Here is a 22,909-nt window from a genome sequence, read left to right as displayed (position 1 = left end):
CGACTGCAACGACATCTAATGAGATAATGCGAAAAGACTTTTTCGACTACCTATTATATGCAGAAAGTAATTATATTTTTTGAATTTCCCAAGTGTATATAATCCTTTAAGAACGCTCGTCAGAAATAAGGAGCAAAGTTCAGTAAAACATTTAGTAACCTTGTAAGCACTAATTAGATTAATTATAATATTATTAATGAATATTACGGCAAGGTAACTGTTTCACCCTAACCTGACATATTGTTTACCTTATTAATTGCGGACTTGGATAGCACTCCGTGCCCTCGAGTTCTCAATTACAACGGATTTCCTAAATGAATTACCCCCAAATTAAGTTCAATTATTGTGGTATAGCTAAGTCTAGTATTAATAAACTAGTAATATAAGTTTGTACATATGTACAATTATATATAAGAACGTAGTAACAGCTGTAGCCTCCTTTTTGTAGTTGCCAAATACTAAATATCTTACATTTATACATAAATAGTTTAAATTTGCAATTTAATGCAATTCTTACTGTACAATGTAGCTTGTATATATGTATGTATATATTTACATACAAGTATATATATTAATTTACATGTATTTGCTAGTTTCGCGCTTGTAAAATTTTATGCAGATTTTATTGTAAATTATTTTATATTCATTCTTGTTGATATTGCTCGTAATTTGAATATTAATTTCATGCCTTTGTCAAGATTTTTGCAGCCATTGTTGGTTATATAGATTTTATTACTATGCGTCCATACATTTAGCATGCCCAGCAAAAGCCATCAACGCGTAGTCTTAAAGACGCATACCGACATGTATATATGTATTTGTAAAAAGCAACAAAGCCAAAGCAGCGCGTACATAAGGTGCCTAAATAAAGTTTGTATGTGTGTAGCTATTTAAAAATATTTGAATGGAAATTGTGTTTGCACGTCAAAGTCGGCCGATCGCCCTTACTATTGTCATTATTTTAGTCGTCACCATTTTCATAATCACCGTCGGCTGTCAACGCGTGCCCATTACAAGTCACCGAGGAACAAAAATTGAAAAAATGTAGAGACAACTTTGTACAAGAACAAAAAAAGAGTAAAGAGACAATTTAGTCCTTTATCATTTTGCCGGCGTTGAGGTTATGTTTTAGTTTTTTGTTTTTTTGCTTCACTTTTATCACCGCGACCCTTTTTATTTGTAGTTAAATTATATTTGTATTATTTATGCGGCCGCTTGTCGCCGTTAGACCGCGCTCTTAAACATACCCACACAATGGAAATGAGGTAATCGCGTGCTATTAAGGGCTTAGAGCAGTGACCTTTCCTGCCACCCACTGTTGTTGTCGCCATTGACTTCACATCACCATTCTAATAGGCGTTGTTATCACGTGGCCTATAATTGCACACTTCCGCGTCCGGTTTACCGGCTCTGTGACTGTCAGAAAAAGAACTTGTACAAATATTTGGTTCTCTTTAGCTGTTTCCTAAATCAATTATTGAGAAGAAATGAGTTACATAGGCAAAGTATCTTTACATAACTTTTTGTTGGATTAGTTTTCCTCCCGCTTTCTTTACTGATGGTTCAGAAAACCTTCTAGATTCAATAATAAGTTTTGATAGTAAATCTTCGAGAAGTGTTTAAATATATCGAATCTCTCTCTTATCTTCTGTAATGAAAAGAGATTTTTAATTTTTTTTTGAAATTTTATAGATTTCATCGTTTCCTTCAAAAACATAAATCTAAGAAAATTTTCTGAAGGTCGAACTTTATACTTCGTCGATAATGACTATCAAGACAATCAATCTCGTTGGCCATAAATTTAAACTCATTTTGATCTATCAGAAACGATATCAGAAGCAAAATTTTCCGACAGGTAGATGTTGAATCAGAATAAAGCTAGCTTGGAACGTGTAGCTCCTCATAGTTATTCGACGACGAGTAATCATTATCAGAGAGAGAATGCGGTTAAGCCATTGTCGGTATACTAAATTCTTATAAGAAAATTCCGATATGTTAAAGTCATAGGTTATAGTAAGTAATAAAAAAACGTTAAGAAATACACTTCGTATTGGCACCTAATCATACGTAACTTTATGCCTAGCCTTGAACCCTACAATGAAACTACATGCAAATATGCTATATTTTTTAGTCCAATTATTTGGGTTGCCGAGTACAAATTCGTCGAGTACATTGATGGATCATCGGTGGCGGTCTGTTTGACGCAAGCGACCACCAATTGGACTGTCGGATACTTTTTGATGACAATAATCGTATTCTTTATACTACCCCTACTGATCCTTATGGTACTGTACGCCATTATAGCAAAGAATCTAATATCTAGCAATGGTCCAATGTTGCGTGTGAGACCGTCGAAACCAGAGTTGAGCTTAAAGGCGCGCAAACAAGTCGTACTCATGCTGGGCGCGGTCGTTTTATCATTTTTCCTTTGCCTGCTGCCCTTTCGCCTGCTCACCATGTGGATCATACTTAGTTCGGAGCAGACCTTCTTCGAGATTGGCGTCGAACGTTACTACAGTCTATTGTATTTCTGCCGCATCATGTTCTACTTGAACTCGGGCATCAATCCAATTCTCTACAATCTGATGTCGACCAAGTTTCGTAAAGGATTTTTGCGACTCATTTTAAGCACGTGGCAAAGCGCCGTCTCATCAATAACCTGCGGCCGCTATAAACGCATACGTGCACGTACCGGCACCATAACTGGTTTGGCGACCAACACCAACACGAACACCTCGAATACCGCCAGCAGCCATGCGACCACGTCCAGTATACTCTCACGTCAATCTAATCGCCGTTATAGTGACGATATGGTCAACACTAATTCTAGTACGCGCACCGTTACAAAGACACAAATACAAATACAAATGCACATACCGTGCGGCCCGGACAATGAGATGTTGGCGATGTTGCAGAGCAGTGTAAGAGCCAAGCTAGGGAACGAAGTGCAACGCAATGATAGTAATGTGTGTGCGAGCGGACGACGAAAGTCCACAACGAAGTGTCAAAAAATGCAGTCCGCATTGCGTGCTCGGGGCGAGTCGGCGCCGACCGGCACTAGTAGACGTTCGGTGCATGTCAGTTTCGATGACGAAGAGGCTCAAGCTCCGGAAGAGGCTGCTACTCTAACGTAATGCGGTTGAAAACAAAAGAAGAGGCTAATTCAGAACGCGCAGTTGCGAGCAAGTACTTATTACAGTAATATATTATTAGCAGTTATTTGTAGGCATCCGAATGGTTGCAAGTGGTGTGTAGTTGGCTGTGGTATTGTGTATTTAAATAACATATTTCTGCATCTTCTTAAGGAAATTGAAAAGTGACCAATAATAAGAGTAATAAAGTTATTTTATATGGTAGAAATTTTGTATTAGCCAATTTCTAGCATAAGCAGTTAGTTTAAGCACAGTTGAATGCAACTTTTGCTGATTGTATTATTTTCTTGTTAAAGTGAGGGATGCAAAATATAATTAAATTGTAATGGTTAGAGTTTTTACAAAAAAAAAATAACTTTAAAAAAATAGGCTCTTTTTTAAACAAAATTCAAAACGAATGACCAAATTTGTTATGCATTTGAATCTGGAAACTGAACAAGGGTATATACATACATATATTAAGTTTGCTACGAAGTTTGTAACGCCTAGAAGCAAACGTCGGAGACCCTATAGAATATAATGGCTAGTCGAAAAAATCTTTTTGGATTTCAAATCAAACTTCAACTTATTTTTTTCATATTTATAATAATAAATAAATAAACAAATATTTACCATTTTGGTCGGCCACTTTTTGTCGTTTTTCCGCTAGAGACACTATTAAATCAGTGTGAATCGAAATTTCAAAATTCCAGAACGAAAGCGAGCGAACCATTGTGGTGCTACACGAACTGATACAGCATCGTCTCTGTAAGCTTCACAAATATCATTGGTGGCTTCCGTGGCATTCTTCCCTTTTTTATACAAAACTTCAAAATATATTGAATTTCATTATTATTTTTTTCACTAATTTTGAACAGCTGTAACTTTTTTCAAATTCCCTGAATTTTTGGTTAAATAAAGCTTAAGATCTCACCTTTCCAACGCTATATGGTATGACGCAATGTGATTGGTATCACTGGAGATATACGACTGCAACGATATCTATTGATAAAACACGAAATGACTTTTTCGACTACCCAATATACTAATACAAATATACATAAATGATCTGCATGACAAGCTGAGTCGATTTAACCAATGCAACGATTAAACTAGTATCGATCTGAAATTTGCGCACGTCCCCAAGAATATGTCTATATCGGACCAATATAGGATATAGCTGTTATACAAACTTGTCGATCAAAATCAAGATGAAGATCCTCATAAAATATATTTTTGCTCATTAAGTAACATTAATTCGACTTGAGTGATTTATGCTTTTTTTATAAACTTGAAGGGTAATAATACAAAGTTAGAGCAGCTAATAAAAGCGATTAGAGAAATAGATGTTTTTTTTTTAATGAAAAATCTGATTTTGAGGTTTTATATGAAATAAATTAACTACTTTTATTTAATATTACATTATTTTGTTTTATTCAATATAAAACATTTTATTTTTTAGCTTTTGGTTGATGTTTGTACGATTAACCATTTCGCAATGAAATAAAAAATTAAATAAATTTGAAACTAAAAAAAAGAATTTTTAATATTTTTGGTTATATATCTGTAATTTTTATTTTATAAAATAATTAATTTTAAATATGCAAATAAAAAATTCTAAATACAAGCTCAAACAGTTAAATCCGAAAAGAAATAATATATACAAACGTACATTGGTATATAAAATGAACCACAAAAAAAAAATATTAGTGATATAATAACTGATAGTTTATGCACTATCTCCAAAAATAAGCTTTAATAAATCACAAAATGCTACAAATAGTATACAAATAATATATATTTATGTATGTACCAAATAAATATAAATTACCGTGATATATGTTAATGAAAAAAAGGGAAAAAAATAGAATTTAACGAATGTAATAATATGTATACATGTGTTAGTATAATTTAAAATATATTTAAATAAAAAATAATCTTGTTTGTGTTATATGCGAGAACAAAACTTGGTGTAAACTCATATAAATCATGAGTACATAAACTATCGTATGTAATATTAAGCTGAGTGTTTGTATTTGTTTCACTTGGTACTCTGAAAAATAAGCACTTAGACATCTCTAAGAAAGTGTCTCCAAGTATGAACTCTTAATTGGACCGGGAAAGTCTTACACCATACAATTTTTTTATTACCAGATAAAAAAAAAGTTGGAAGCGAGATACCAACTACATGAAAAAATATCTTCTTTCTTAGATTTATTAGAAAATTTAATGCTCTTCAAAAAGGTCTTGAAAGTTGTTTTTGTAAATCCAACCCTTTAAAAAATATTAATTATCTCATAACAATAAACAATTTCTTAGAGATGTATAAGTACCTAGTTTTCAGAGTACCAAGCGAAAAAAATGTTCCGTTTTTTAACACACCCTAATGTACTGACATATTAATATTAAATTATTTCAGCCCATACATTTTGTATTTAAGAACATTATATAACATATGTAAAAATATTTAAAAACGACATAAGTGAAGATAGCACAACATGTAAACGTTAAGAAATTTGATGTTCTGATGTTACTTGCTCCCAGTATACTATTGGTAATTAATATCGCTCAAACACAATAATACCGCCGTCTTAAAATTTTAATGAAGAAATGCTTCAATCCGAAAAATTTGTTGCTATTGTAGTTGTTTATTAGAGATTTTAAATTCTTGAATACTTATGAAAAAAACTTTTTACAAAATAGACCGATTTTACATTCCATTTATCCATCAGAAATATCGAAGAGATAGTCTCTTAACAGATTGCTCAAACCGCGAACTCATCAATAGTCTGAAATATTTTTCGATAAGTACTTTAAAATGTTCAATTAAATATTTCTATTATATACATATATCAAATATGATCCACTTGTTCACACAAATCATATAAACGAAAATGCCTCTTCGCTAAAAATATTCACTAATTAAGAAATATTTACAATATCTATGTGTGTCGATAATCAAAAATCAATTAAAAGGTAATCAAAACATAACCATATTTTTCGTGTAACAGTACATTAAGTAGTATTCCGTTGCAAGTTAGAAATATTATAGTTGTACATATATGTCTAGATACTTAAAACAATTAGTCAAATAAATATTAAAACAAAAATATAAAAATAAAATAATTTATGTTAGTGTGCATATTCTGAAATACATACATATATACATACATGTGATAAATATTTATACGAAAATTATTTATTAAAAAAATAAAGATGTGAAAGTCAGCCTGAGCAGAACGTGCATATTCCTCAACTGGTAGATGAGTATGTGGAAAAAATTGTAGCCTTTCGCTACATTAAGTCAGTTAATGTTCTATTGCTGTTCTATGCTCTCTGAAAAATTTTCGGCCCATTTTTCTATTTTCCCTCCTCAAATGAACAAACCTACATACATATATTATTAAATAATTATGACTACTCTCTACCATATTTATCTATATTTCTCAATTTGGTCTTTAGGGATAATCGATTTGTGTTCCCAAAAATTCTATGCGCCAATTTCATCATTTCATTTGTTTCCATTTACGTCTAATCCATTACCACGCCATCCATCTCATAAAGCTAAGGTATCTTTGTATATACTATTTTGTGCATGCCTTGTAACTTTCACTTTTTTACTTCCTGCACGCTTAGCTACTTTTTCCCAACACCGCCTGCTTTCATATAAAGTATCATTATGTTCGCATTATGAACGCATTAGATGCGTCGATGTAGAGGAAAGCCGACAAAGTTGCGCATTTTGCATGTTTCCTAACCCGTTTACACTTTTGCTTGGCTAAACAAGAATTTGCGCCTTCACCGGCCATGTTACAACAAAGAAATAAAGAGACTAACAAAAACGAAATTGAGGAAATGGCAAATAGCCAATTGACATGGACATATTAGGAAATGCCTATACGAACTAGACACAGGATAACGGTCATCCTTCGAAACAGTAAGTACGCATTTGCTTGCTTCTTTGACATACATATAGAACAGTAATTTATACTAAACTGTTATGTCGCTGAGCAAAATGTTAATAGAAAATAAATATCAATACAATTTCAATCAAATAATTTAAGTAGTTTTATTTGGCCGACCACATACATATATGCCATTCCGAGTCATTAAAGGAAGAAACATCAACATCAATTCGAATAACATCAGAAATTGTACAGAAACGTCCAGCAGGTAGTTGCCACCAGCTCTCAAAATCATATTTTTGAGATATATAATTTTTTGCGAAGGAAAAAATCTTAAAAAGCTATGAATAGATATTATTAAACACCATGAAAAGCTGATTGTCTCATATAGTAATTGTGCTATTTTTCATACAGCTAATTTCATGTGCAACCGAATATTTGATAATCTTGCGATTTCTGGGGTGAAATAATCGCCAGTTTTTTTTTTACAAATTTTTCAGTTTCTCGTAATTTTATTATTAACGTATACTATTTATGTATATATAGGAAATTTTAGCTGCGGTAATATATGGACCGATTGTACCCATTTTCGACCATTTTCTATTTTATATTCAATATTTTTCGTTCAATTAATTTTGCTGCGATAACTTTCGTATTCATCGAAATATACGGTAAAAAGCCAACCGGAATTTTTTATTCTTATATTAACGGGGTTTTCAAAACGTTTTTTTAAATAAAACAAAAATGGTTTGGGATATCAATGAAATTTTGCATAAGTCCAGACGCTGAACCCAATTTTCGATGGTTTTCAAGCATAAATCGGTCGATAATGCTGCAATTTCACGTTCGATATTCGTACGAAGTTTATCAATCTTCATTGACTTGTTAGCATAGACCATAAACTTGACATAGCCCCACAAGAAATAGTCTAACGGAGTCACATCGCACGACCGAGACGGCCAATTGACGGGCCATTTCGTGAGATAACATGTTCACCAAACTTGGTTTTCAATAAATCGATATTCACATTCGTTGTGTGGCTTGTGGTGCCGTTCTGTTGGAACCACATATTGTCCAGTTCGTATCATCCATTCGGGCCAAAAATATTCGGTTATCACTGATTCACAGTAACGTGTCGGTCTTGATCATCACGGAGGAAGCACGGCCCAATTACGCCTCCGGCCCATAAACCGCACCAAACCGTAATGTTTTCTAGATGCAATGGTGACTCATGAAGTACGTGTGGGTTGCTGTCTGACCAATAACGCATATTTTGCTTATTGACGAAGCCATTCAACCAGAAATGAGTCTCATCGCTGAATATTATTTTTCGATGAAAATCCGGGTAATTTTTAAGTTGTTGCTCAGCTCAATTTACGAACAACCGACGATTCTGGTGATCTAACAAGAACCTGAAAAAATATCGGTCTACTTTTGTAAAGTCCCTATTGAAAATCCCGTTAGGTATAAGGGCGTTAGAAGATTGATTGTGTTGACCGATTTTACTCGAAAATCTGGTGAATACGATGCTATTCCATACGTTTTTGACTATAAATTCGGTTGGATCGATACGATGGTGCATTATCATCGTGTAAAATCTATGAATTGTCCTTCCAATTCCAATCGTTTTCGACGGATGTTCTCACGCAAACGCCTCAATACGGTCAAATAGAACTCCTTATTGACCGTCTGACCTACCAGAACAAATTCGTTATGCACCAAATCGCGAATACTGAAAAAACAAACAATCAGCATCACCTTGAATTTTGAGCGGTTTTGGTGTGATTTTTTTGGTTTCGAGTAGATTTTTGCCCTTTATTCCGATGACTGTTGACTTGGCTGCATGTCAAACTCATAAACTCATGCTTCATCGGCAGTTATAATGCTCTCCATAAATGTGGAATCGGAATTCGCACGATCAAGCATGTCCATAGAGATCTATTTACGGTACTATTTTTGGAAAAACTCGGCTTTATCGGGACGAGTCGAGCAAGAACGCGGTTCATACCAACATAATTTTTTTTTAATACTTTCATCAGTTGATGGAGTCGAAGGTCGTCCAGAACGAGGCATGTTTTCAACGATCTCTCGCCAGTCTTAGAAAACTTTGTGCCACTCGTAGGCTTGTGTTTTTGATAATACTCGTACTGAATCACCGTAAGCCTTTTCAAACATTCGCAATGATTCCACACACGAAATTTGGATAGAAATAAAAAATTTTAGACAATTTCTTTGTTTGATCTTTTTATCCATTGTAAAAATCGCAAGGCTCTATGCCAATTTTTTACCAATACTATTAATATTTACATATGCACATACATACATATTTATGTACATAAGTATGTATTTAAATCCACACATAAGGAGTTTGACAGGAGAAAATCTAGTCAAGTTAAAAAGCGTATTTGCCCACAAAGTCCTACGTATCTCTGCTTATACGCCAATCGACATGCAATCTTTGGTAGCAGCTATAAATCCGTTTACACATGAACAAAACAACAATAACAACAACGTCAAACAAATATCTAAATAAACACCCTTTCACAATTTCCTTAGGAAAACAATCAATTTTTCAGGCTATTAAACTGAAATGAGTGCATGAATGTTGCTCCATAAGATACAAGTACAACAACAACAACAACCACAACAAGACATCTCTACATATCTACATTTATACCTCAATAACGCACAAAAATCTGAAGGTTTACACCCACACGCTCTCGCATACAAATGTATTTAAATAAGAGCCAGAAACGGATCCCAACAACAAAGGAATCTATGAACATCCCAAAATGCCAAAAGAAATTGAAACCGAAATATCACAGTTAAGAAATCGAAAATTTCCATGCAAAAATTGTAAGCCAGTGCAATTCATAGAACCCAAATAGAATGCTTTCGCATAGCGGACACCAGCCGGAGACCGGAGAGCGAAGCACTCGCTTCGCGCGTCTCCAGCACACTTTGCTTGGCATTGTTGCGTGTGTGGGTATTTGATGGCATTTCCCCAAACATGATTTAGGTGGCTGATCGAGAGTAATCATGGGCATACACACACACGTATGTATATGCATAAATACATATACATATGTTTCGACACTTGCTGTTAATAGTGCTACATGTTGATTGTTTTTATCGTTGTTGTTGCTGCTATTGCTGCTGCTGTAGTCATCAAACATTCGAAATGGAATTTTATGATATTGTTGCTGTTAATTTCGCCACTCCGAGCAGTGATTGTTGTTGTCGCCAAAATGATTTCGCCATTTAACAACGTGTTTGTTGCTATTATAATGTGGCATTTACAAAATAAACCGAAATTTATACATTGTACCAATTTATGCATGTAAGTATGTTGTATATGTACATATGAACATACTATGTGTGTGCACACCTACACACCCTCGCACAGATTTTCCTCCTTTATTTATGGGGATTCGCTGTTTGCATTCTTGTTGAGATTTGGCTGTTGTCTTTGTTGTTGGCACTTTCATTTAACTACAAGTATGTTGACCATATCAGAGACGCAGTTGCTCCATTACTCCTTGGGTGGTAAGAAGAAATCGCGACGGAGCATGAAACTTGACTTTAGCGTTGAAAAGGAAAGCGTTTTATTTAATATATGTACATATGTATGTGTGTATGTACAGACTTATGAACTTGCAAAGTTATATTTTCTTCATTCATATACATACATATGTAAATGTAAATATGTTCTTATGTTAGTCAGTACAGTAGTGTTATTCTAACAAGATTAAACGAAATCGGATCATGCCTTCTCCAGGTTCCTATATACATACATTCCTAATAAAAGGGTATCCGTATCTCATATGAAATAAGAACTTATTTCGGGTGCTCAAGTTTTTTAAGGGGTTACATGGGTTTACGGGTTTCAAAAAATCGATTTTTTTCATTGTCTTATTAAATTCTGCAACAGCTCTAGAATATTGTCCTAAATTTTGATTTTTTAAGTTGATCCGAATATTAGTTCCGGAGATACAGCCTTGAGAACTTGTGCGCTCGAGGCTAGCTAGGCGTACAGTCTTTAAACGTGTTTTTCTCGAAATTGTGTTTTTGCAATCAGTTGGCAAGATTTCTTGAGAACTATTCAACCGATCTTCATGACTTGGACGAAGGATTTTTCGATTACAACTATTTGAGAGAAAAATCCAATTTTCAATTTTTTTCCTTCGGCCAAGTTCTTAGTTAAGGTTTTAACTAAAACACGTATTTTTTCACTCCAGAGGATCCTGTAAGGAGTTATTCTGCCAACGCGGGCACATCTTTTTTCCGAGGACTCACCGGAAATAGCATCGCAATGGTTGAATCAGAATTTCTTTGTTAAGAGAGTATGTTTGTAACAATAAAAAATTCTAATGAAATACTTCATTTTTATATAAGAAAAAAATTGTTGAAAAAGGCCGTGGAAACCCATGTAACCCCTTAATATCGGAAGAGGACTACATATAATTTTCAATCGAAAATTCTCTCGTCATAGTATATCTAGAAACCAGAGTTGCAACATTTTGGTTATTTTCGCCGACCCATTAGGGTTTCAAAACCCCATATTTGCAATCCCCTCTCAAATATATTTATAAATACCATTTGGACAAGCTTGTAGCATTAGCTGTAATTGGGTATATTCATTTAAACATTTCATAAACATTTTGAGTATATTAGAGGATATTTGGCTATTTTTTCGTAGCTATGTATGTCTGTTACGTTCACTTTATTATCCCATTAAATTGCATTATTTATTATGCCATTCGGACAGCTTAAATACGCATAGAAACCCACTTTCGCAAGCAGAGTCGTAAGCTTGCGGTTGTATGAATGACCAATGGGGTTTTATTTGCGACATACGTACATAGTCTTATGTATATGTATAAAAATATAAATGCGCGCAAACAAATGTACATACAATCCATACAACAAACATACCATACTTACATACAATAGTATGCGTTTGTACGTTTTATGTGGCGCAGTAAGTATTTAAAAGTGCCACCTCGTCGTTTAGAACACCTATTATTTCGTCTAACAGTTCACGACCGCTTCTACTAGATATTGATGCAATTTCCGTTACAATGATTGAAAGCCTTAATAATTGATTAATGTAAACGACTGTTTATTGGGTAGCTAGCATGGCGATAGAACTCTGAATTTCACAAATTATATTTTTATTTTTTATTTTAGTCGTTAAAATATATACATATATATGTATGTATGTAGACACGTTCTTATTGATTACTGACAACCAATTTTTAAATGTGTCAATCAGTTTTTACCGCAGGACTTCCGTTCGCAGTTTACATGCTTACCCACATATTGACATCCATATACTATATATGTATGCATACCAATATATACATATGTACATATAGTAGTTTATTTGTTATTATGCCACCACTTACAAGCAGCCAAGCACCGCTCAAAATCTAACGTGAAATCCAGATAACCACAGCTTTATTCTTATTGTTGGGAATTTTGTCGAAATCCACATAATATGGATGACTTGAATTTGATTAGTTTTTCTCATACTCTAGCGTAGCTATAATCGCCGTTTACTTTCGGTCATGTGACGTCAATAGCATACCGACATAGTAACCCATACTTATACTAAAGCAATACACACATGCATATGTATGTATGTGAAATATTTTTACAAGGCACAAAAAGCGAAAAAAAATTCAATAATGAGTAATGAGTATGTTTACTACTTGCAACACTTAAGTAAAGTTAGTGGCGAAAAGACAAGGGAGTTGATTGAACCGAAAAAGTTTTATAGACATACATACATAGCATATTATAACTGAAATTGGAAATTGGTTTTTAAAGACTTTGGCAAGAAAACGATTTTAAATAAAGAAATATTATATTTACTTTAAAGGGTTATATCTACTTGTGAATTTCAAAAAAATCGAGTTTTGCACATACAGTTATTTGAAAATATTCTCCGTTAAGTTTATGCGGCAAATAGTTTTGGAGATAAGGCGCGTTTGTTAATTTTTTTAACTCAAGATAAACGAAGCTCAAAACTTTAAGCTGATACATATTTCTCGAAACGCTGTTTTCAGTATCGGTCAAAAAAGTTGTTCGAAATGACTGGTCGGGTCCACATGAAATAATCGCACGACCTTCTTAGACATGTATATTTGTCAGGTAATAATCGAAAGAATACGATTATTTTATAATAATTTAACATTTTTGAAACCACTCTGAAGTGTAAGCTCTTTCACAAAAAATGATTGCAGTATTCACGTATAGAAATAAATATGTTTGGTATTATCACTTCAGATAGTTACATATTTAAGCAGAAAAATCTGTTTCACTGTAAGACCCCTTTTATTCGAGATCCTCTTGAAGATTGGCTACGGAATTACGGAATTATTAAAGTGCATTAAATTCTGTAAATTTTCTGGCGCCACAAAAAAATTCCCTCCTATATGACCATTAAGCATTTATAAATCATAACCTCAATAATAATACTTTCAATAATCGCAAGGTCATTTTCTATAAAATCCGGACCGGATGGGTACTTAGGAAACAAACGAAAACCATTTCTGCAAGGAAAAGACGTTCTTCTGATGTACGGGAACACATTCAATGTATTGCTTTAATAATAACAAGGTATTTTCAAGGAATTCTTAAGTGTAGTTGGGGAATCGCTCCAAATTGTCATATCATAATCACAGTTTTTCAAATAAAGCTTACCTTAATCGTAATTTTGTAAAACTAAATCTCCCAATCCATTTGTAATCGTTGGTGGTGTGAATAAATTTTCTTACAAACAAGTAAAAGCAGCAAGTACTGACCAACATTTCACAGAATCCATTAATTAACATTTTAATACTTAGAAATTATTGCCAGTAATATTCATTAGTTTCTAATGAATTACACACTTACACAATTTTAACAGTATCACCGAAATTTAGTTTTATTACTCGCTTCTAGAGAAATTTTTAATAACTTGACACAAAATCAAGCGGAAATCCGATACCAAGCCTTTCGAAGCGAAAACTTCAATTACACACAGGGTTGCAAAAACAGGATTATTTAATGATATCATTTCTTAACGTCAATGCAGTTATGTATAAAACATAATATTTTAGGAGCGTTTAAAATTATTTATTTCACGCATACATCGCTTTTTTGTATTCATTCGTCGAATTTATTTATTAACATTTAATATAATTATGTAATATACCTAGTATATTTTTGCGAAAAAGAATGCAAACTTTTTATTAATGGCTTTTGCAACCCTTCATATTTATAATTGACGTTTAGCACCACTACAGACACAACTACCGTTATGCGTCAGTATCCTTTTAGCGCGAATATTAAAGTTTATAGCATAAAAATGAATTTAAAAGTTTTGTAATAAAAATATTGGGATTAAGTTTACCAAATGCCATCATGTACGTGTTCATTTATGAAGTTCTTAAAAAATCTGATTATATAAAGAAAAGAAATTGTGTTAATTCGAGTGAAGAAATTCCAATTTAAATTCTTCAATAGCTTTGGTAGGCGAAAGCAGTGCTAAAGTTAAATAATCATTCCAAATAAAGTTAAATAATTTTGTACGTGGCAGTTGCTTGAAAGCGTGATAGCAAAAGTATAAAATTTATGTATTTTATGTACCTTGTAAGTGTGAAAGTGATTGTGCTATAGTAAAAAAAAATCATTTACTTAAAAAGCATTAAACGAACAGGATTTATACATAAAACCAATTCTGACAGAAAACATATAGACAGGTTAGTGGAGCTCTAAATAAATATGTATGGTATGTAATTTCTGTAGATCTAATTTTAAATTCATAACATATTATTCGATGTGTCTTTTGATATCTAATTTGAAAAAAAAAATGTTTATTACATTTGTTATAACTTCAATCTATCTCGTTGTTTCTTCATTCTGCTTTAGAAAATGGCTTTGCATTCTAGTGTAATCAGTGTTTATGCGTTTGCATGCATAACCTGACAGGTCTTGAAAACTTAACAGATCCTTAATACAAAGTATTTATTCCCCTGTACATATATATGTACATACATATATATATACGACAATGTCGTGTCACACATCAACTATTTACTTTGATCTTAATTTTCTTACTTTTCGTTAGTCCCATCGTACTAATTGCAACCTTCCGCATGGAACGTTACTACGACGACACAGTGGTGGCTGTGTGCTTCACATCAGCGGAAACATTCTGGTCGGCATTCTTTTTTCGTCGCTTGCATTGCCATATTCTTTTTGTTGCCCTTCATCGTGTTGGTGTTGCTCTATGTAGCCATTGCTTACAAACTTTTACGTCGCAACATTGACTTTCATCGACCTACCACAGCCGCTGCGCATGTACGCTCCACCACTAGCCTGAGCTCGGTTATCTTGCGCCAACAATCATTAAACAAACTACCGCTACAGATGACACGCAGTGACACTGATAATAACCGCAGCAGCGCTTTAAATATTGGCGCAAGCGCTCAACAGCTACGTACAGGTATGCGGAAGCATCGCAAGCAGGTGATTTTCATGTTAGTTGCGGTTGTCGCCAGTTTCTTTCTTTGTCTTTTACCATTCCGTGCTTTCACCTTGTGGGTTATCGCTGCATCGACAGAGGATATCGCCGCACTTGGTATTGACGGTTATTATGGGGTTTTGTACTTTTGTCGCATAATGCTCTATTTGAATTCGGCTCTAAATCCGATACTCTATAATCTTATGTCATCGAAATTCCGCACTGGATTTTGGCGTTTGATTATTTCCTGTTGCAACAAACATAGAAAACATCAGATCGGACGTGGCAATAGGCGCACGACTGCAACGACAACAACAACCAGCCGACAGCAAACAGAGGCAAAGCCACCACGAACTTACGAACAACGTCGTTTAAGATTCAAACGCGAATCAACATTTGCAGTGAGCTCGTCCATTTCTACATCTTCAGGCACGGAACGGAGCACTAGCGTTACAATAGTAGCAAGTCGATCAGTTATGGCACCACGATCGGTGGTGGGTGCGGCAATAGTAGATATAACCAGAAGTACTGTATCAAGTGCATGCCCTTTGGAAAGTGATGAAAACGACAAAGAGGGAGATCTTATCACTTGAATGTGGAAAAATTGCAGTTGACTGTATTTCCCTATATGCCCATTGCAAAATTTACTCTATAAGTAAGACTGATAAACCTCGAAGTCAATAATGAATGCTTTCAATTAAAATGCTTTTGGTAAGAAGGGAGTTATCTGTGGTCCAATTAAGTACTTAAGCACATCCAATGTTGAATTTTTCAATCTTCCGCAAAGATACGATTATAAGATATTTTTAGGAATAACGTACATATGTACATTCTTAAGTATATAATAAAAGTATAACTTCAGAGTAAACGAAAATAATAAAATATAGTGTTATTTAAGTGGTCGTTATCCATATTCATCTCAATAGTGGAAGATCACAAGCCCATTGGCTATAATTTAACAAACTGGTAAGCAACTATTTGCTTGTGTAGTTGAAAAAGCTGTCCCTACAAGATATATTAATATATGAAAACACAATTTTGTTTTACTAATTTCATTTAAATTGCGTATGTCGTATGTACTTTTTATTTATTAAGGTAATAAACTAATATTTGCAGCAATTCAGTTGGCCAGTGAACCAATAGAGGTTGACTGGACATCTAAATTACCTAATAAACACAAAATTTTATATACTATGGATTTTTAATAATTATAAAATGATAGGGGAATTTTCAGACGCCCGAAAAAGACACTACATCATCCTCCATTACTACGATACGCTCACACTTTAGCTAATTCCCCACATTACTTCTCATACCATCGTTATTTACGCATTTGTTTACATTTAGGTTTTATTTAAACATTAGTTATAAGTATCTTACTTAAAGTTTTTTTCGCGCATTTTTTTGTGGTTTTAATTTTATATTTTCGCTGTCATAACATTAATTTTTGTTGCTATGTACTTAAAAAACGTGTGTTTTGTTTACTTCTTACGTTTCTTTGTTGTTGTAAACATTTTAAGTTGTGTCCCCATTATCATCCGATCCATTTCGTTACCATCGTTTATCATTATCTTCCATTTCATTGCAAATGTATTATAGCTTAAGCAGCATAATCATTTGTTTCTTTATCATCACCATCTTTGTTGTGATTTCTTTTTTATTTTAATTGTTTTTTTTTAGTATAATAAAATAAAGTGTGTATATGAGTTCACAATCGGAGTTATTCAGCAGCAACCTGATTTGGTGTTCTCCACCGGACGTCCCTGATCAATTTTAACTTTACTGGCGTTCTCAGTGGCACTTGAAGGCGGCCCAACACGATTCTTTATCTCGGCAGCCATCGTCAGGAAAGCCTGTTCAACATTCGTTGCGTTTTTAGCTGAAGTCTCCAGAAATGGAATACCCAACTGACTTGCGTATTCCTGATTCATTCAAAGAAAAGCAAACAGTTTTATTTATGCACTTGAAATATATGTACAAGTAAATGAAAGATGATACTCACCGCTGCTGTATTTGTGTCAACAACTTTCTTGGTAGTCAAATCACATTTGTTGCCCACGAGCAACTTGTTTACATTTTCGCAAGCATATCGCTCGATTTCCTCTAACCATTGCTTTACATTATTAAACGACTCCTGGTCTGTGCAATCATAAACAACAATAATACCGTGTGCGCCACGATAATACGAAGATGTAATTGTACGGAAGCGCTCTTGTCCAGCGGTATCCCACTGTTATGAGGACAAAAAATATTCCTACATATAATTTTGGTTTTATTGAACAAATATAAACTTAAACTTACAATTTGCAACTTTATAGTCTTGCCGTCCAACTCAATGGTTCTAATTTTCTGTAAAACAATTTTTGAAAAAATAATTAATATTTTTGCTTATGGAGTTTTAATTGAATTCATTATATACTTACGAAATCTACACCAATTGTGCTAATATAGCTTTCTGTGTATGTATCATCAGCGAATCGCAACAAAAGGCACGATTTACCTACGCCCGAGTCACCGATAAGCAGTAATTTGAACAAGTAATCACTATAAATAAAAAATATAAATATTTAATAAACCAATAAATATAAAATATATATGTATATATTTCAATAAAGGTTCTGAAAATGCATCTACATACATATGTATGTATATTCAAACTATAAGTTTTACGTATGCCTAATCTGATAAAAATTACTGGTTACGTATATATGTAGTAGACACTATTTTTATGCTCTTGGTATACTTTGCTACAGATCATAATAGTTTTCTTCACCTAACTTTTGTACTTATCACCTAAAACTAAACGAAATAGATAAACGATTATATACATATACATATATGTATGTATATAAATGATCAGTATGTCGAAACAAGTTGAAATCCCGGTGACCGTCTGTCTGTCCGTACGTCCGTTCGACTGTCCTTAAAATTTGATATATGTATGTATATGAAACTGCGCCATTAACCGAATATCTATAAAGTACCATAACTACGCACTAAATTAAGATATAGAACTTTAATTTGTCACAGGCAATCGCCATAGCAAGGTGTCACATTTATAATTGAAATTCAAAGAGAATCCTTTCCTTATAGTAGTATGTCTTTGTACTTCAAATGTGTTGAATGGGATCAATAATTACTTTAGCGATGTGAGTTAATAAAAGTTAATAAAATTGAGAAAGCGTTTTTTTATAACGCTGCACATTTGTGCTTAGAATCAATAAAATGGTGTGAAAACTCCCCCATATAACTAACAAGCCTTATGTCCCTGAGGGTACTTCCTGGTTTTAATCCCAGCAAGTTGTAAGAGTATGAAATGTCTGATTATACCCAGAATTAGCTTTTCCCTACTTGTTCTTTTAATTATTCTTCATAATGTATCTGTTACTTTCAATACTATCGCGAAACCTTGGCAATTTACGCATGACATATTTGACTTTTGTAATGTTTGGAAAAATTCAACCAGTTTTCTACCTGTTAAAGAACACTATTTGCCAGGGTAAATATGCATAGCAAATTGCCTACATACATAAATGTGTACAAATACTAAAAAAATAAAATATTACAATTAAGTAAGAAAATGCATACTAAAATACCATTAAAAAATAATATTTTTTGAAATGCCCTATGAAATCAAATAACACTACCAAACTGAGCTAAAGTAAATAACAAAAGCAAAAAATTATCGTAATTCTCAACGTGGCAAAATATCCTAGTGCTACCACAAGGACACTATTGTCTACCTGCCATATATGACTTATGGAATGCTTGGTTGAGGATATTGTTTTACCTAAATGAAATTTACTGCTAATCACATCATGTGCCTACCTAAATGCATGTAGCCGTACATATACGAAAATTTGCCTGTAACATTTCTAACTCTTATATACACAAAACAATACATCAGGGTATGAAGTTGTGGAGATCAAAACGAAAAATGCAATACACAAAACAGAGAAAATGAAGCAAGGTGGCAGTCAGTAATAAGGTAATACTCGCAATGTTGCTGGGGTAGAGTCTATGATTGAGGGAATGGCTCACAATGAGCATGAGAGCGGCAACGTATCTCTCTTTACAAGTGACTCATCCGCCCCATAATTCCACACTATATAACTCCCATTTCGTATTGTTAATAACAATTAATTACATATATTTTTAATAAACTGAATATAAAAAAATGATAACATGGAATCAACCTCCAATGTAACTTTTTCTACGAGTGTAAACACTCCCTACATATGTATGAGCACTGTTTGCCACGAAGAGTATTTCTATGCATAACTGCGACGTTGACGGTGAATATGACGGCGTGGATAGACATCATTATTTTAATTGTAATAAAAATGACGTCGCAAATTTGTAACCTTCATGGAATAATATAGAAATATTAGATAAATTCATATACATTCTTTGCACTTACTATTCTGGATTCATTGCTGACATTTTTGTATTGAACACTTAAGACTTCGCTTTCGGAAAACTTAAAACGTTTTCAAATTTTCTGCTCCCGTACACGAATTTGAACTATTGTTTTTTGTCTTCTATTGCTAATCAAATGATTTTTTCTTTCTTCAGCTGAGCCACACTTTCCACTGCTGTTTTTTACTTCAGTGGACGGTGTTATATATACTTTTTCAAAGATTCACACCCCAGCAAATATTTAACCTAAAATCTTGATATTTAGACTTTTGTATTTACTTTAAAAACAACTTGTTTTCTATGAGATATATTGCAAATGAATGCTACAACTTTTATTTTTCGCTCGACAATTTTCAACGACGGTAACGACGACGAAAGAACAATGGCGACGAACAAATGACGATGATGAAAATTCACTTGTATATCTCACTTCCACGCAGTCATTTGCATAGTCTTGTCTTTCTCGCACATAAAAAGTAGTGCAATTTTCTGACACATCAGTTGTATATCGATAAGAGATTAATAGGTGATTGCCATTGTTCTTGAAATTCAATTTTCAAAAATAATTCTGTATTTTCTGAAAGAAATAAAATCGATAAAAATGCGATACAGCAAACATATACATATAATGTATTAATGAATGCATTTAATTCAAATAAAATAATTATATTTTTAGAAAAAATTTTGTTGCAGTAATTACAAAGATCGTATTTCGTCTACAGAGAACATTGATACAGAGAACATAAATCTTTTTAATAATGTTTTATGTTCTCTTTTTAATAATGTTTTATGTTCTCTGGATAGACGTTCTCTGCATGATATATACGTTGTCTGCATTAATTAAAGAACTGCATTACCATCATTGAATATTTTCATATCCTTGTATTATAGCACGTATGTAGGTTCGAATTTATTACATGAAAATAATTGATATAATTTCGTTATTGATATGACATTTACTCTGGGCATGAAATGGGGTTATCATAGGAATTTAAAACGTTATCATAAAGTTCGGAAGATTGCTGTCGAGCTGGTCTTGATGGGTCATAAATGCAGGTCCATTCCGATTATATACTTACGACTATCGCACATACCTAAACTTGAATTACTTATTCATTTTATTTATTTATTTATTTTTGATAACGAAATAAAAAACGTCATTAGATTAACGTAGTTTGAAATATACGCCTTTTGCGCAAATATACATAATTATTTATTTGAATATCATTGTGATTTTGAGTGTAATTACAATAGGTAATACACATTCACTTATTTCTACAATAACTTTACAAGCACTTTAACAAATACTAATTACTTCTCTTATATAGTCATATGTATTAAGCTGAGAAATATATTAACACAATGGATTGGATTAAAATGAAAGATTCGAAAACTGATGGATCGACCATCGCAAAATCCATTACTAGACCATCCATGAGATTGGTATGGCTCTTGCAACGTATTAATGTTTTGAAATACACATACACACATAAATGGAATGCATTGATGGCAGCAAATTTTTATTCCAACGAATTTAGCGTCAATAACTGCTTGAGCACCTTTGTTTGGGATGTTTCACGTATCTCTCCAGCCAAAAACATTTCGTCTACTACCGTGTATACTTTATAGAAGTTGAAGACTAGGTCCAATTCACATACGTTGTGGAAATATTCATTTAGAACTTCTACGAAATTGTGTATCGCTTCAAGATAGCATAAATTATTGTCGTTGACATCAACGCATATGCAGAAATAAAGACCGGCGTAACGACGGTACACAATTTTAAAGTTCCGGAACTGCAAGTGTAGAAAAAAATAAGTATTTATTTATGCTACTTGATATGAGAATATTTTAACTACCACAAAGAAATAATGCTCCCTTTCGTTGCAAAAAAATTTATTAATATTAATACACACCTCCACAAAATTTGTATGCTTTGCATCTCTCACAGTCACCACTGCATGAACCTCTTCAATTAGTTTTTGCTTTTCGTCATCATCAAAATTCATATACCACTTAGCTAAACGCGTCTTGCCAGCACGGTTTTGTATCAGAATAAATCGAATCTGTCAAATAAATATATATTAAATAATAAAACCACAAAGTTATTGCAACGCCCCTTAATTGCTCACCATCTTTTTCAAAGATTCTAGCTTTTTAATCTATTATTCCAGCAAGTCAGTAAATTGGACAAAATTGTGATAATGAATTTCACTGATTTTTTTTGTATCATTACACCAATTCAGGGTTGCTAACTGAACAATACTTCAGTGATGCTATTATTTTTATTATTTATATGAAATTCTTTACATTCCGAAAAAGTCAATATAATATGAACAATCGAATTCAGTGTTAAGATAAATTTATTTTCTTAATTAAATAATACATTCATCGGTAAATGTTCAGGAGAGTGGCTTTTCTGAAAACTGGACCAATTTTCACGGGAAATGTCTTAAAATGTTTGTTTTTAATTGTGCTTTACGAATATATATGGCGCATCCTTTTAAAACAAGGATTTGTTTGTTTTTAATGAAAAAATTCCATGTTTCGCGGTGTTCAACGTATACTTTCCGTCATTCATTTAATTTTTTTTAATGTTGAAAAGAGACTTTCAATCATTCATTTACACATTTCTACGTAATTGTTTTGTTGTGAGGTTTTTCATGTTATTTTTATCAAAAAAAAAAATTAAATAAATAAAAATCAACTGTGACGGCGTTATTGCTAAAAAAACATCAATAGTCCATGTTTTCAGAACAACCGGTCTCCTGAACATTTACCGTTTCAACTATAAATAATATAGAGTAATATAATTCTCTTCTTCTAATTCTTTAATTTACTTCATTTAATTTACCTAAAAGTATCAACGATTACTTCGTCGATAAGTTTGTCTGCCGTTGATTGTATTAATGTTTGTGATTTTTTTATAAATTATTCTAGAT

General features: G+C 33.1%; 3 protein-coding genes across 3 annotated transcripts in view; 1 reads left to right on the top strand and 2 right to left on the bottom strand.

Annotated features, from left to right (window-relative positions):
- LOC126763714 (uncharacterized) overlaps positions 1 to 16,498 on the top strand; it is a 78,772-nt gene extending 62,274 nt beyond the window's left edge. Inside the window, 3 exon segments of the mRNA XM_050481496.1 lie at positions 2,132 to 3,130; positions 15,153 to 15,249; positions 15,251 to 16,498. Of these exon segments, the coding sequence (XP_050337453.1) occupies positions 2,132 to 3,130; positions 15,153 to 15,249; positions 15,251 to 16,141 (1,987 nt within the window). The 3' untranslated portion in view covers positions 16,142 to 16,498.
- A 699-nt stretch (positions 16,499 to 17,197) lies between these two features.
- LOC126750914 (ras-related protein Rab-1A) lies at positions 17,198 to 20,368 on the bottom strand. Its single transcript, XM_050460711.1, has 5 exons — positions 19,969 to 20,368; positions 17,972 to 18,092; positions 17,850 to 17,897; positions 17,551 to 17,778; positions 17,198 to 17,470 (listed from the first exon to the last, which is right to left on the bottom strand). Exons 1-5 carry the CDS (start codon positions 19,989 to 19,991, stop codon positions 17,273 to 17,275), a joined length of 618 nt encoding a protein of 205 aa, XP_050316668.1. The 5' UTR covers positions 19,992 to 20,368; the 3' UTR covers positions 17,198 to 17,272.
- A 759-nt stretch (positions 20,369 to 21,127) lies between these two features.
- Positions 21,128 to 22,218, bottom strand: LOC126765531 (AP-2 complex subunit sigma). The gene is made up of 3 exons (XM_050483147.1): positions 22,100 to 22,218; positions 21,884 to 22,033; positions 21,128 to 21,763 (listed from the first exon to the last, which is right to left on the bottom strand). The coding sequence occupies exons 1-3, from the start codon at positions 22,100 to 22,102 to the stop codon at positions 21,488 to 21,490; spliced, it is 429 nt and encodes a 142-aa protein (XP_050339104.1). The 5' UTR covers positions 22,103 to 22,218; the 3' UTR covers positions 21,128 to 21,487.
- Positions 22,219 to 22,909: the final 691 nt, after the last annotated feature.

The sequence above is a fragment of the Bactrocera neohumeralis genome, chromosome 2 (genome assembly GCF_024586455.1).
Source record: "Bactrocera neohumeralis isolate Rockhampton chromosome 2, APGP_CSIRO_Bneo_wtdbg2-racon-allhic-juicebox.fasta_v2, whole genome shotgun sequence".
In the NCBI taxonomy this organism is placed as follows: Eukaryota; Metazoa; Arthropoda; class Insecta; order Diptera; family Tephritidae; genus Bactrocera; species Bactrocera neohumeralis.
The sequence above is the reverse complement of the archived record's forward strand: the minus strand, read 5'-3'. Positions and strand labels throughout refer to the sequence as shown.